Source organism: Geotrypetes seraphini, chromosome 15 (genome assembly GCF_902459505.1).
Source record: "Geotrypetes seraphini chromosome 15, aGeoSer1.1, whole genome shotgun sequence".
Taxonomy (NCBI): Eukaryota; Metazoa; Chordata; class Amphibia; order Gymnophiona; family Dermophiidae; genus Geotrypetes; species Geotrypetes seraphini.
In genome coordinates this window covers 37,092,377-37,107,029 of record NC_047098.1, presented here as the reverse complement: position 1 = coordinate 37,107,029, position 14,653 = coordinate 37,092,377, and the positions used below count along the sequence as shown (strand labels likewise).

Below are 14,653 nucleotides of genomic sequence, written 5' to 3'. Positions count from 1 at the left end.
ACCATCGTTGCCTCTTCCTCAGCCTATCGGAAGACGCCTACAAATTTTCCTCAGCTGTTGGGAGGTCATCACATCAGACCAGTGGGTCCTCAACATCATTTGCCACGGCTACTCTCTCAATTTCCAGACTCTTCCACCAGACAATCCTCCCATAGAGTCTGCTTCTCACTCCTCCCAATCCCTCCTCCTCCTGAGGGAGGTTCAATCCCTCCTTCTTCTCAATGCCATCGAAGAGGTACCCTCAGACCAAAGGGGTCAGGGATTCTACTCCCGCTACTTCCTGGTTCCCAAGAAGACAGGAGACCTCCGTCCCATCCTCGATCTCCGGGATCTCAACAAGTGTCTGGTCAAGGAAAAATTCAGAATGCTCTCCCTTGCCACGCTTTACCCTCTTCTCTCTCAACACGACTGGCTATGTTCCCTAGACCTCAAAGAGGCCTACACTCACATTCCAATCAATCCGGCTTCACGTCGCTACCTCCAGTTTCAGATACAGCACCATTACTACCAGTACAAAGTGCTATCCTTTGGCCTCGCATCATCGCCCAAGGTGTTCACCAAGTGCCTTATTGTGGTGGCGGCCTTCCTCAGGTCTCACAACCTCCAGGTGTTCCCCTACTTGGACGATTGGTTGGTGAAAGCACCTACGTCTCCGCTTGTACTACAAGCCACTCAACACACCATCTCTTTCCTCCATCTCCTGGGGTTCGAGATCAACTATCCCAAGTCACACCTGCTTCCCACACAGTGACTTCAGTTCATTGGTGCGGTTCTCGACACCACTCTGATGAGGGCGTTTCTCCCCTCCGACCGACAACGGATCCTGCTCCACCTCTGTCGTCAGGTGCTCCTTCATCACTCCGTCCCAGCTTGGCAGATGATGGTCCTCCTGGGCCACATGGCCTCGACGGTCCATGTGCTTCCTCTGGCGCGACTCCACCTCAGGACACCTCAATGGACTCTAGCCACCCAATGGTCGCAGACCACGGATCCTCTTTCTCATCCCATCTCTGTGACATCGTCTCTTCAGCAATCTCTTCAATGGTGGTTGAACTCCTCCAATCTTTCCAGGGGTCTACTCTTTCATCTACCCCCTCACTCCATGATCATAACCACAGATGCCTTCCCCTATGCGTGGGGAGCTCACCTGGGAGATCTTCGCACCCAGGGACTCTGGACCCATCAGGAGCGTCAACATCACATCAATTTCCTGGAACTCAGGGCCATGTTCTATGCCCTCAAGGCCTTCCAGCACCTTCTCTACCCTCAGGTTCTTCTCCTGTGCACAGACAACCAAGTCGCCATGTACTACATAAACAAGCAAGGCGGCACCGGATCTCCCCTCCTCTGTCAGGAGGCCATCCGCATCTGGACCTGGGCCACGGCCCACAGTCTCTTCCTCAAGGCTGTCTACATCCAGGGCGAACAGAACTCCCTGGCCGACAATCTCAGCCGCATCCTTTAACCTCACGAGTGGTCTCTGGATCCTCACACACTACACTCCATCTTCGCTCGGTGGGGCACGCCTCAGGTGGACCTCTTTGCATCTCCTCACAACCATCAGCTGCCCCAGTTTTGTTCCAGACTCTTCTCTCCTCATCACTTGGCCCCGGATGCATTCCTGCTCAACTGGACGGATCGGTTCCTCTATGCCTTCCCTCCACTACCTCTGATGTTGCGGATGTTATTCAAACTCCGCAGGGACAGAGCCACCATGATTCTCATCGCCCCTCGGTGGCCACGTCAACACTGGTTCTCCCTCCTGCTCCAGCTCAGCTCCAGAGAACCCATTCCTCTTCCTGTGTTTCCTACTCTACTTACTCAACAGCATCAGTCTCTACTGCATCCCAATCTGTCCTCGCTCCACCTGACAGCTTGGTTTCTCTCGGGCTGACCTCTCCAGAGAATCTGTCTCAGCCTGTCCGTCGTATTTTGGATGCCTCCAGGAAACCGGCTACCCTCCAATGTTACCATCAGAAGTGGACCTGGTTCTCCTCTTGGTGTCTCCTACATCACCACGACCCCACCTCATTGGCGGTGGAAACTGTACTGGACTATTTGCTCTCTCTATTTGACGCTGGCCTCAAGTCTACCTCAATCAGAGTCCACCTCAGTGCCATCACTGCGTTTCATGAGCCTATCCTCGGACAGCCTCTCACGGCTCATCCACTGGTTTCCCGGTTCATGAGAGGCCTCTTCAATGTCAAACCACCTCTGAAGCCTCCTCCAGTCGTCTGGGACCTGAATGTGGTTTTATCCGCTCTCATGAAACCTCCTTTTGAACCTCTTGCCACAAATTCTCTCAAATTTCTTACGTGGAAGGTGCTTTTCCTCATTGCCATCACCTCTGCCAGGAGGGTTAGTGAGCTGCATGCACTGGTTGCACGGTTTTTTACCATGACAAGGTGGTTCTGCGTACCCATCCTAGATTTCTTCCCAAGGTGGTCTCGGACTTCCACCTCAACCAGTCCATTGTCTTGCCTGTCTTTTTCCCGAAGCCCCATTCTCACCCTAAGGAACAGGTGTTACACACGCTGGACTGTAAGCGTGCCCTTGCATACTACCTTGACCGTACCAGGACTCACCGCTCGTCCCCTCAGCTTTTTCTGTCCTTCGACCCTAACCGTCTAGGTCGTCCTGTTTCTAAACGGACGCTTTCCAACTGGCTTGCTGCCTGCATTGCATTCTGTTATGCTCGGGCCGGTCTCTCACTGGAAGGTGCTATCACGGCCCACAAGGTCAGAGCTATGGCTGCTTCTGTGGCTTTCCTCCGCTCCACGCCCATCGAGGAGAACTGCAAGGCTGCCACTTGGTCCTCAGTTCACACGTTCACTACCCACTACTGTCTGGATGCCTTCTCCAGACGGGATGGACACTTTGGCCAATCTGTGTTACAAAATTTATTTTCCTAATGGCCAACCATCCCTCCTCCCTCTCTGTTAGCTTGGAGGTCACCCATGCGTTAAGAATATGCTGCCTGCTTGTCCTGGGATAAAGCACAGTTACTTACCGTAACAGGTGTTATCCAGGGACAGCAGGCAGATATTCTTACGTCCCACCCACCTCCCCGGGTTGGCTTCTTAGCTGGCTTATCTTAACTGGGGACCACGCACTCCTCCGTCGGGCGGGAAGGCACTCGCGCATGCGTGGTGCGGCCAACTAGAACTTTCTAGTTAAAAGTGTCCGTACCGGGGCTCCGTCGGTGACGTCACCCATGCGTTAAGAATATCTGCCTGCTGTCCCTGGATAACACCTGTTACGGTAAGTAACTGTTCTTTCCTTTCAAATGAAAGAGACTCGCCTCATGTGCATTTAAATGTAGGTATTTAAGCATCTCTATCATATCTCCCCTTGCCCACCTTTCCTCCAAAGTTGCATATGGAGATCTTTGTCTGTCCCCATACGCCTTATGACGAAGACCATTGAAAATTTTAATAGCCTTCCTCTGAACCAATAGGAGGAAATATTTTTTCACTTAGTGCATAGTTAAGCTCTGGAACGCGGTGCTAGAGGATGTGGTAAGAGCGGTTAATGTACCTGGTTTTAAAAAAGGTTTAGACAAGTTCCTGGAGGAAAAGTCCATAGTCTATTGTTGAGCCAAACCTTGGGGAAACTACTGCTTGTTCTGGATCAGTGGCATGGAATTATGCTACTATTTGAGTTTTTACCAGGTACTTGTGACTTGGATTGGCCTCTGTAAAGCGGGATACTGGGCTAGATGGACCATGGTATGACCCAGTAAGGTTATTCTTATGTTCTTATAGCTTTTTGAAGGTGCAGTCTCCAGAATTTTACACAATATTCTAACTGAGGTCTCACCAGTCTTATACAGGGGCATGAATGCCTCCTTTTTCATACTGATCATACCTCTCCTTATGCACCCTAGCATCCTTCTAGCTTTTGCTGTCACCTTTTCGACATGTTTGGCCACCTTAAGATGTCACATACTATCACACCTAACTCCTGCTTCTCTTTCATGCACAAATGTTCTTCATCCCCTAAACTGTACTGTTCTCTCTGGGTTTTGCAGCCCAAATGCATGGCCTTGCATTTTTTAGCATTAAATCTTAGCTGCCAAATTTCAGACCATTCCTCAAGCTTTGCTAGGTCCTTTCTCATGGTATTTACACTATCAAGGATATTGCAGATTTTGGCATCATCTGCAAAGAGGGAAATCTTACCTGATAGCCCTTCAGCAATATTTCTTACAAAAATTTTAAAAACCGACCCAAAAATCGAACCTTCAGGTACACTAGAGTGACACGAGGGCAAAATTTTTCCCCGTTCCTGGTGAGTTCTTTTCCTGTCTCTGCCCTATTCCTGCAAACTCTGTCCTCATCTGCACAAGCCTCAAACACTTCAAAATCATAAATGTTCGAGGCTTGTGCGATTAAGGTAGAGTTTACAGGAATAGAGCAGGGACAGCAACAAAACTCATGGGGATGGGGAAATTGGGTTTCTGCAGGGAGGGGACAAATTTGTCCCTGTGTCATTCTTTAAGGCAGTTGTCCCCAACCCTGTCCTGGAGGATCACCAGGCCTGTCGGGTTTTTAGAATAGCCCTTTTTTTTTTTTTTTTTTAAATCTTTATTCATTTTCAAATTGAACAAGTGCGACAAAAATACATTATACAAGTAATTCCAATATAGCACTATAATATCTAACACATAAAAATCTAGTAATGTAATAACCCCCACCCAACCGTCCACCCATTATCACATTTTCAACCGAAATAGAAATATACACATGTTATATAACATATTATAACATATCTTATAAAATTATTCCCCCCTCCCCCCTTGAGTGTGCTAGATACAACTAAGAAAGAAAAAAAAAAAGGAAAAGAAAAGAAAAGAATTGATGACTATTCATCACAATATTTTGCCAATGGCCCCCATATCTTTACAAAGTTATTATATGTCCCTTTTTATACTGCTATTGCTCTTTCCATCTTAAAAATATGGCATAATGAATTCCACCAGAATGTGTAATTAAGATTCCTAGAATAGCCCTAATGAATATGCATGGAGTAGATTTGCATGCCTTTCACTTCCATTATATGCAAATCTCGCTCATGCATATTCATTAAGGCTAGCCTGAAAACTCGATTGACCTGGTGGTCCCCCAGGACAGGGTTGGGGACCATTGCTCTAAGGCATACCACTGGTAACATCCCTTTCCGCAGAGCAATGTCCATTGACCACTACCCTCTGTTGCCTTCCACTCAACCAGTTCTTGACCCAATCTGTAACTTTGGGGCCCATACTGAGGGCACTCAGCTTATTTATTGGACACCTGTGTGGAACACTAAAAGGCTCTTCTAAAATCTGAATTCACCACATCTGGCATATTCCCTCTATCCAATTCTGTGGTTACCCAGTTTAAAAAGTTGATCACATTTGTCTGACAAGACCTGCCTCCATGTTGCCTCAGGTCCAGTAATCCACAGGATTCCAGAAACATCACTATTCTTTGTTTTAAAAGCATTTCCATTCGTTTACTTAACCACAGAAGTTAGATATATTGGCCTAGAGTTAGAGAGTTTCATCAGTGGTGGTAGACTTGACATAAAAGAAATGGTGAATAGCATGGTGGAGCTAGACAGTCTCACTGATTTCAAGACTTTCTGTAAATAGAGCAATTTTATTTCAGAGCAGGTATAAAATGTATGTACATATTGATTTCTGAAATATAATATTTAGAGAGTCCTTAGTGAGTCTTTTTGTATGGCATATGGCCATTTACACTATTACATTCTGTATAACTGCACACGCAAGTTGAGTAGATGTCATTCCCTCATCTATACATATGCATTTATATATCTATTTTGTTTTGCTTCCTGATATACATTTTTATAGAGAATACATGGAAATATATGTTTTAATTTAAAGGAGAGAATATTTGCATGAATAATTGTGGCTGTTTTTCTCAGGTACAGTTTCAACTATCCAAGAAGGAGGCATAAGTCGAGGGACACCAACCACAAAGGTCCCAGTGGAAACTGTGACTGCCTTACGTGGCTCTATTACTCAGGTATTTAAATGTAAAATAGCTCCTGTCTGGACATGTTTATGTATTATGTTGTTTTAGTAAGATTCATATATGATCTGAGATAATGAAGTTGTCTGTTTTACTAACAGCCATTTTTCCAGAACGCTGCTAGTTACTTTTGCTTTCCTCTCCAATTTCAGGGTACACCGGCTTTAACCCAGGCTGGCATTGCTGCTGAAACACTGCTGAAGGGGACCATCACCCGACTTGCTACAGAAGATATGAGTAGCCCTGAGAAGTGCCGAGAGGAGGCTGCAGCTAAAGGCCATGTCATTTATGAAAGTGAGAGTGGCCTTATTGTGTCTTACGACAGTAAGTTATACATGCACATGATACAGAGCTCTGCTAAGAGTTTTTGACAGATACTAAGGTTTGAATTTTACTTTAAGTGGTTTCAGCAAGATGTCTGTGACTTAGTGTTTAAAGCTTGGGCTTGTTCAATCAATGGAGCATGATATATAGTTGCTTTTTTAATCCATTTATTCATATTGTTTATGCCTAGCTTACATACAGGTAAATAGCACAGGTTTGTGATGGGTAGTGTAAATGACTATCTTACGAAGAAAATGCCTTTTCCATTTAGTAGACTTAAAAGGAAGAAACCTGGAATGAACTGAGAGTTGCAGTTCATGTAACGGTAAATAAAAGTTTCCTCTAATGAGGAGCAGGAGCACATTTGAGAGTCACAAGAAGTGTGGTGTAGTTATACAAGATGTAGCCAGTAATCCTTCATCATTAAGAGAGTGTGCTTTAGTTACTGAATAGAATTCACCAGCTCCTTTCTCCATCAACAAAATATGACTAAATGAGGCACACAAATGGATGACATTATTTCACAGCACCAAGTGAAACAGCTCTTTTAGAGTTTAGAACTAGCAGATGTTTCTGAGCATGTGTGGCTCTTCCCATAGGAGGGAGTGCTGAAAAGTTCTCAGCCAATCCAAGAAGGGAATGATGTGGAGTCACCCCTAAGTTCAACAGATTTGGCATATTGTGTCTGAAGTTTCTGTAACCCTTCCAAAAAATACTCTGATTTCTGGTCAATGAAATACTGCTCTGCTGCTGCAGTTACCTCCAAATTACTTGAAAACTGTCTCCCTTTCAAACTCTCTTTAAGGCAGTGTTTTTCAACCGCTGTTCCGCGGCACACTAGTGTGCCGCGAGATGTTGCCCGGAGCTGACAGGGGGCCCGAGGCAGGGGCGCCAGTAGCTCGCCAAGGCAAAGTGAGTCGATCACCCAGGACTCACTTTGTCTTGGCGATCTAATCTATGGAGCCGATAAGTCTTCTTCTCCCCGACGTCAATTATACAGTCGGAGAGGAAGTTCGGGCCAGCCAATCGCTGCCTGGCTGGGCGGAACTTCCTCTCCGATTGTAGAATTGACGTCAGGGAGAGCATGCGTCGGCGTCGGCTTTGGGGCCTGTTATCCATTGGTGGGTCCTGTTCCCCGATGGCAGCGGCAGTGGCAGTGGCTTGGGGAACGGCAGGGAGAAAGAAAGAAAGGGGGCAGGCAGGGAAACAGAAGGAAAGAAGAGAAACAGAAAAAAAGAAAGAAAGGTCAGGGAGAGAGGAAGAAAAAGTTGGGGGAGGGAATGAGGTGTGGAGGAGAGAAAGCATACAGGCTGTTGGATGCACAGTCAGAAGAAGAAAGTGCAACCAGAAATCACCAGACAAGGTAGGAAAAATGATTTTATTTTAAATTTAGCAAAGTGGAGGCAGTATTACCACAGTTTTCAAAGGAATTTGCCCAAATAACTTAATAGTTAACTGGGTAAATTCCCAGAGATGAAAACTTCCCTTCACTTACTATGCACAGTTCTGAATTTATATCTGCTGTCTATATTTTACAATATGGTCACCTTTTACTAAACCGCAATAGTGGTTTTTAGCGCAGGGAGCCTATGAGCGTCAAGAGCAGCGCTGGACATTCAGCGCAGCTCCCTGCGCTAAAAACTGCTATTGTGGTTTAATAAAAAGGATGGAGGGTATATTTGTCTATTTTTGTATGCTATAAAAACCAAATACAGAGAGAGACTGAGAGCTGTTGACGAAGAGCTACGTGTGTGTCTTTCTTCCATTCCAGCCAGAATATCAGCTTTGTGTTCAGCCAAACAGGCCCAGGTTTCGCACTGAATAAAGTATTTTATAATTTTTATTTCATAATAAAGTAATTATAAAATACTTTCTTTGTGTTTATTTGATTCCTATTCAAGAGAATTACTTTATATATAGTCAATATAGGCAGAGAGTTAAATTTTTTAACATTTTCTTATGGTGGTGTGCCTCGTGATTTTTTTCATGAAACAAGTGTGCCTTTGCCCAAAAAAGGTTGAAAAACACTGCTTTAAGGTTTGGAAACAGAAAGTAGTCAGATGGAGCAAGGACTGGTGAGCATAGTGGATGGTCTATGCACTAAAACCCCAACAGCGTCAAAACATCCATTGTTTTACCAGCCTTGTGAGCAGGTGATACTGGGCTAGATGAACCATTGGTCTGACCCAGTAAGGTTATTCTTATGTTTTTATGTCTTGCAAAAAGAAAACTCCTTTCTACAACTTTCCTCTCCTTTTTTTCTTTCGGTGCCTTCTTTAATCAGCACAGCAAGTTACAGTGTAGTATTCTGCATTAATAGTTTGGCCCCTTGGAAAAAATCAGTCATTACAACACCTTCCTGATCCCAAAACACTGTGGCCATGACCTTTCCTGCTAACTTTGGGTCTTGAAATTCCTTGGCCTTGGAGAAACCTGAGTGCCATCATTGCATGGACTGTTGTTTTGTCTCAGGATCATAGTGGTGTAACCATATTTCATCAACAATAACTAATCATTAGAAAAAGTTGGCACCAACTCACTGAAAATGCTGCAAAATCACTTGGAAGAAATGTCCACTCGACATTGTTTCTCAGCATTCTGCATACCCAGCTGCATGTGGATTATACTCCCAACATGTTCCCTGGAAATCTATAGGGTGTCAGCAATTGTTTTAGCCAGTATTCACGATCTGCCCAAATCAGATCATGGACATGGTCAGCAATTTTATGAGTTGACGCCGTTTGAGGCCTTCTAGACCTTGCTGCATCTTCGGTCTCGAAATCTCCATGCTGAAAGTTTGCACACTTCTTCACTATGAAGTATGATGGGCACTTGTCACTCAATGTTTGCATAATACATTTGTGAATTTCCTTTGGACTTTTCTTCTGCAGGAATAGGAACTTCATGATGGCTTGGAATTCCACACTTGAAAATTCCACACCTTTCATTGACATGGTTCAATCAATGATCTGAAACAATTTAAAAACATAGCATTATGATTCTGCAAATTGGCACTTCTTATACAATTGGAGGGGGGGGGAGCAGTTGTCAGCCTTTCTTTCAGAATGGCAGGCAATTACCTCTGATCGTTGGGTCCTGGAGGCTGTCAGGGATGGCTACAAACTGGAGTTTCTCTGTCCTCTGACTGAGTATTTTTCTGTATTCATCTGCGGGCCACCCTGAGAAGGTGCTTCAGGTGCAGTCCACAGGCTTCTGGATATTGTGGCCATAGAACCCGTTCCAGAGCAAGACTCGGGCTTTGGGAGATACTCGATATACTTCATCATTCCAAAGAAAGGATCCAATGATTGGAGACTGATTTTGGACCTCAAGGCAGTTAATGTGGTACTGAAAGTGCCTCGCTTCTGCATGGAGTTGGTGCGCTCAGTGATAGCTTCGGTGACGTCAGGGGAGTTCCTAACCTCCCTGGATCTAATGGAGGCATATCTCCACATTCCCATTTTTCCAGACCACTGTACCTGTATCGTCTTGCAATACACCAAGTGTGGGTCTCCAATGGAAAGAGGCAAAATTTTATAGAACTCGGGAAAGTAGCCATCGGGCAAGACCGCTGAGGTGTGATCGCCTTTAACACTTTCTGTAAATGCAATGTCCTATTCAAGAGGGAGATCTGAACATCTGACAATTTAGGCAGATAGTCTGAGACATCCGGTCCTGTGTAGGGACCTGGGGCCACATAGAATGAAACTTTGATCTCTTTAATCCCTAAACCATCTAAGCCACGAACTGAACTGGAGTCCTACTGACCGATATTGCTCCTAAATGTAGACATCAAAATTTTTGCGTGCATTTTGGCTGACCTCTTAGCCCGTTTGTTCCCCGTGGTAATAACACAAGAACAAGTGGGATTTGTGAGGACACGTAACTCTGTTCTCAATGTGCGAAGCGTGCTCCTGGCTTACCCTCGTGCGCAGCGGAACAATCAACAGAGTCTTATTGTGGGGCTTGATGCTGCTAAAGCCTTTGATAAGGTTAATTGGCATTATTTATTTAAGGTGTTGCAGTATAAGGGGATACATGGGTGGTATTATGACTTTTTGCTGGCTTTATATATGGAGCCCACAGCTTCCTTATTATTTATTTATTTATTTAATATATTCAACTTTTTATACCGTTCTCCTAGGAGAGTTCAGAACGGTTTACATGGGTTTATTCAGGTACTCAAGCATTTTTCCCTGTCTGTCCTGGTGGGCTCACAATCTGTCTAATGTACCTGAGGCAATGGGGGGATTAAGTGACTTTCCCAGGGTCACAAGGAGCAGCGTGGGTTTGAACCCACAACCCCAGGGTGCTGAGGCTGTAGCTTTAACCACTGCGCCACACTGCTAATTTCCCCATCGATTGGGGTACGAGACAGGGGTGCCCGATGTCCCCATTATTATTTATCTTATACCTAGACCCACTCCTTTGCACGTTAATGCAGGATGATGAAATAGAAGGATTGCCAGAGGGTACCTCTCAACTGTGAGTGTTTGCCTTCGCAGATGATCTTTTGCTAGCACTGGAAAGTCCCCAGCACTCGTTATGTCGAGCACTGGAAATACAGGATGAATTTAACATCTATTCTGGTTTGGCTCTGAATAAACAAAAATCCTTGGCATTTCCCACACAGTGGGATCACACAGTGCGAACGCAGTGGGTGGGTGACTTCCCTATATAGTGGGCTACTCAGTATCTAGTGTATTTAGGGATCAAAATACCACAGGTCTTAACTAAGTTGTATAGTTTGAACATTTTGCCCTTGCTTAATCTGAAAAATTGGCGGGCTTTCCCACTTTCTTTATTAGGACGCATAGCTTTATATAATATGATGGTGGTGCCACGATGGCTATATTTATTGCAAATGCTCCCTCTGATGCTGACACAACGCCATGTTAAACAACACACGGCCAAACTTTCTGCCTTTCTGTGGCAGGGCAAACGTGGTAGGATTCCGATGTCAATCTTAATTTTACCTAGAGGTCGGGTGGAGGGGTAGGATTGAGAGTACCCAAGAAAGGGACTTGGGGGTAATGGTGGACATGACAATAGCCGACGGCACAGTGCGCAGCGGCCGCCAAGAGAGCGAATAAAATGCTGGGGATAATCAAGAAGGGTATTACAACAAGAACGAAAAGTTATCCTGCCGCTGTACCGGGCAATGGTGCGTCCGCATCTTGAGTACTGCGTCCAGTATTGGTCACCATACCTTAAGAAGGATATGGTGTTACTCGAGAGAGTTCAGAGGAGAGCGACACGACTGATTAAGGGGATGGAAAGCCTTTCATAAGCTGAGAGATTGGAGAAACTGGGTCTCTTTTCCCTGGAGAAGAGAAGACTTAGAGGGGATATGATAGAGACTTTCAAGATCATGAAGGGCATAGAGAGAGTAGAGAGGGACAGATTCTTCAAACTTTCAGAACATAAAAAAACAAGAGGGCATTCGGAAAAGTTGAAAGGGGACAGATTCAAAACGAATGCTAGGAAGTTCTTCTTTACCCAACGTGTGGTGGACACCTGGAATGCGCTTCCAGAGGACGTTATAGGGCAGCGAACGGTACTGGGGTTTAAGAAAGGATTGGACAATTTCCTGCTAGAAAAGGGAATAGAGGGGTATAGATAAAAGATTACTGCACAGGTCCTGGACCTGATGGGCCGCCGCGTGAGCGGACTGCTGGGCGCGATGGACCTCAGGTCTGACCCAGCTGAGGCATTTCTTATGTTCTTATGTTGAGTATTTTCAGGTTTAATATTGCCTATCAATTACAACACATTCATAACTTTTAGCTCACCACTTTAACTTCAGTAACCTGTTGCCTCCATAGTTTGGTAATAATCTCAGCAGTTCTGAGTTGCTAGAAGGACATTTTTCTTTGCTGTTGTCGTCATAGCAAGTTCCAGTTTGTTTGAAGAAAGAAGCGGGTACTGCCTATGTTAGACTTGACCAGAGTGAAAACAAAAGATCAGTTATTCTGACAGGGTGATTGTAAATAGGACCTCTGTAATTTGTTTTATAACTTGAAGAGACTTGTCTTTTTTTAAGTTATAGGTTCTTTATCAAGCTACAGAGGTATTTCAAGGAAACAATTGATGTGGTGCATGAACTTTGATGTTAATCTAAGATTTTGTCTGCTCCCAGCTTCAGGTATGTTGTGCTTTCTTTTACAAACCTATTAATCCACACACATTCTCTGTATTATGTAGCTTTAAAAAATGTGCGAGAAGGAACTCGGAGTCCAAGGACAGTTTCTGAAATGAGCTTAAAAAGGACTTATGATGCCATGGAAGGAAATCTCAAGCGAGGGATTTCTGTACGGGAGACTCCTGTGTCTGCACCCATGGAAGGTAAGAGTGCATGAAAGGCCTCGGTGTACAAAACTCAGGAGTCATTCACATTCAACATTGCTTGCTATCTTCCCATTACTCTGAACATAGGTCCTTCACATGATAAATGTTGTTAAATATTGTCTTGAGCACTGAATAGCCTCAGGTTGCTTTATTGGAGCTCCAAAACAAAACAAGAAAATTCACCAAGAAAATTCCACAGAAGACAGGAGAATCAAGCACAAATGATAAAAACTGTGGAATCAATGATCTTGATACTATAATCAGTTTATTAAAAAGTCAACACACTGGGGGGCGTGGCTTGGAAGCGCATGAGGAAGGTTGGCTAATAAGTGAGCTCCAAGAAAAAGACCTTGAAAGTCTGCAAAAAGTCTAAAAAAAAACTTTAAAAATAAGGAAAAAAAAAAGCTTGGATTAATAAAGAAGACAAGATAAAAGAATGGCAACAGGAAAAGAGAACAAAAACGACTTTGCGGTGGCTGGTAGCAGCAAAAGATCAAAACCGGAACAGGAGACAGGTTCAAAAATGACAGATATAGAAGTAGTAAAAGAACTAAAGGAAATAAAAGAAATGCTATCAGTATTAACGAAAAAAGTTACGAATATATCAGAGGACGTTTCAGCACTAAACAAAAAAATGGATCTCCTGGAATTAAAGTCAAATAATCTAGAAGAAAGAATGATGTTTGTAGAAGAAGAAGCAAGTTACAGTCGAACAGATAGAAAAAAAATAGAAATACTTACTAAAGAAATTGAAGATTATTCTAATCGAGAAAGAAGAAGTAATGTCCGTTTGATTGGATTACCAGAAGGAGCAGAAAAGGGAAATCCGGTACTCTTTATTGAAAATCTGCTACCCAAACTACTTCCTATAAAAACAAAATATCCCATAGAGGCAGAAAGAGCACATAGAGTGCCTATGAAGAGAGGAGAAAATCAACACGGACCAAGACCATTTATATTCAAACTATTGCGCCACCAACAGGTCTTAGAAATACTTCAACTAGCAAAGCAAAATAAAGGTCTTAAATATCAAGATGCTTATATCCACTTTGTTCCTGATTTTGCTAAAAACACAGCTATAAAAAGGAAAAAGTTGTTGGAATTGAGGCCAAAACTAAGAGAATTAGGTGCAAAGTTTGGATTAATGTATCCTGCAAACATGAAGGTTACCATCGGAAATAAAACTTTTACATTTGATGATGCTGAGAAACTAGAGAAATTTATTCAAACTCAAGAAATACCTATGTTATCCTAATTTTGAATAATATGTCTTTAATTTATTAATATAAATTTGGGGAAATATTATACTATATATATCATCATATATTAATTATATAGAGAAAATAACTTTAAAGAATTTACTATATTTCAAAATGCAACGATTTAGAATGTTTTTATTTAGCTTCAAATATATTCTTTTCAACGTCTCTCTTACAATAGAATTAGAATGTAACAGACATTCTAAAAAAAAAAAAAAAAAAATTTCAAAGGCTTAATGCAATTATATGTTTGTAAGTTTAACAGGAAATAATTATAATATAAAATATGAAAAAGAAAGTTAACATAAATTTAAATGAATGTAATATAGAAAGGATAATATAACTAAAAGCCTGCTTTGAAATTGATTACAGACAGAATATATTGATGGGAACATCAGAGATTAAAAAAAATAAATAAATAAAAAATTGAGGGGAATGGTTTTTCGGGTGAAGTTTTTCTTTTCCTGTGGTGAGACTGCTGCGGGGTCGCACACCGGACGCATATATATGCTTGTTTAAATTGTGTTTCCTCTTCTCTCTTTAAAATGACTTAAAAAATCTAAAAACTTACAATCCCGAAGGTCTATGCGTAAGGAACGCAGGAAATGGATTTTTTTCATACCAGAAACACAACATGAACATATAATATAAAATATAAGAAGAAAAAAGAAGAAGAAGAAATCA

General features: G+C 43.1%; 1 protein-coding gene across 12 annotated transcripts in view; it reads left to right on the top strand.

Annotated features, from left to right (window-relative positions):
• NCOR1 (nuclear receptor corepressor 1) overlaps positions 1 to 14,653 on the top strand; it is a 509,406-nt gene that overhangs the window by 371,445 nt on the left and 123,308 nt on the right. For 11 of the 12 annotated variants that reach the window (XM_033922034.1, XM_033922033.1, XM_033922035.1 and 8 more), the window contains 3 exons: positions 5,932 to 6,032; positions 6,191 to 6,362; positions 12,567 to 12,707. In XM_033922034.1, the coding sequence (XP_033777925.1) occupies positions 5,932 to 6,032; positions 6,191 to 6,362; positions 12,567 to 12,707 (414 nt within the window). The remainder of the gene's footprint in view (positions 1 to 5,931; positions 6,033 to 6,190; positions 6,363 to 12,566; positions 12,708 to 14,653) is intronic. The other variant, XM_033922043.1, reaches the window with a different exon arrangement.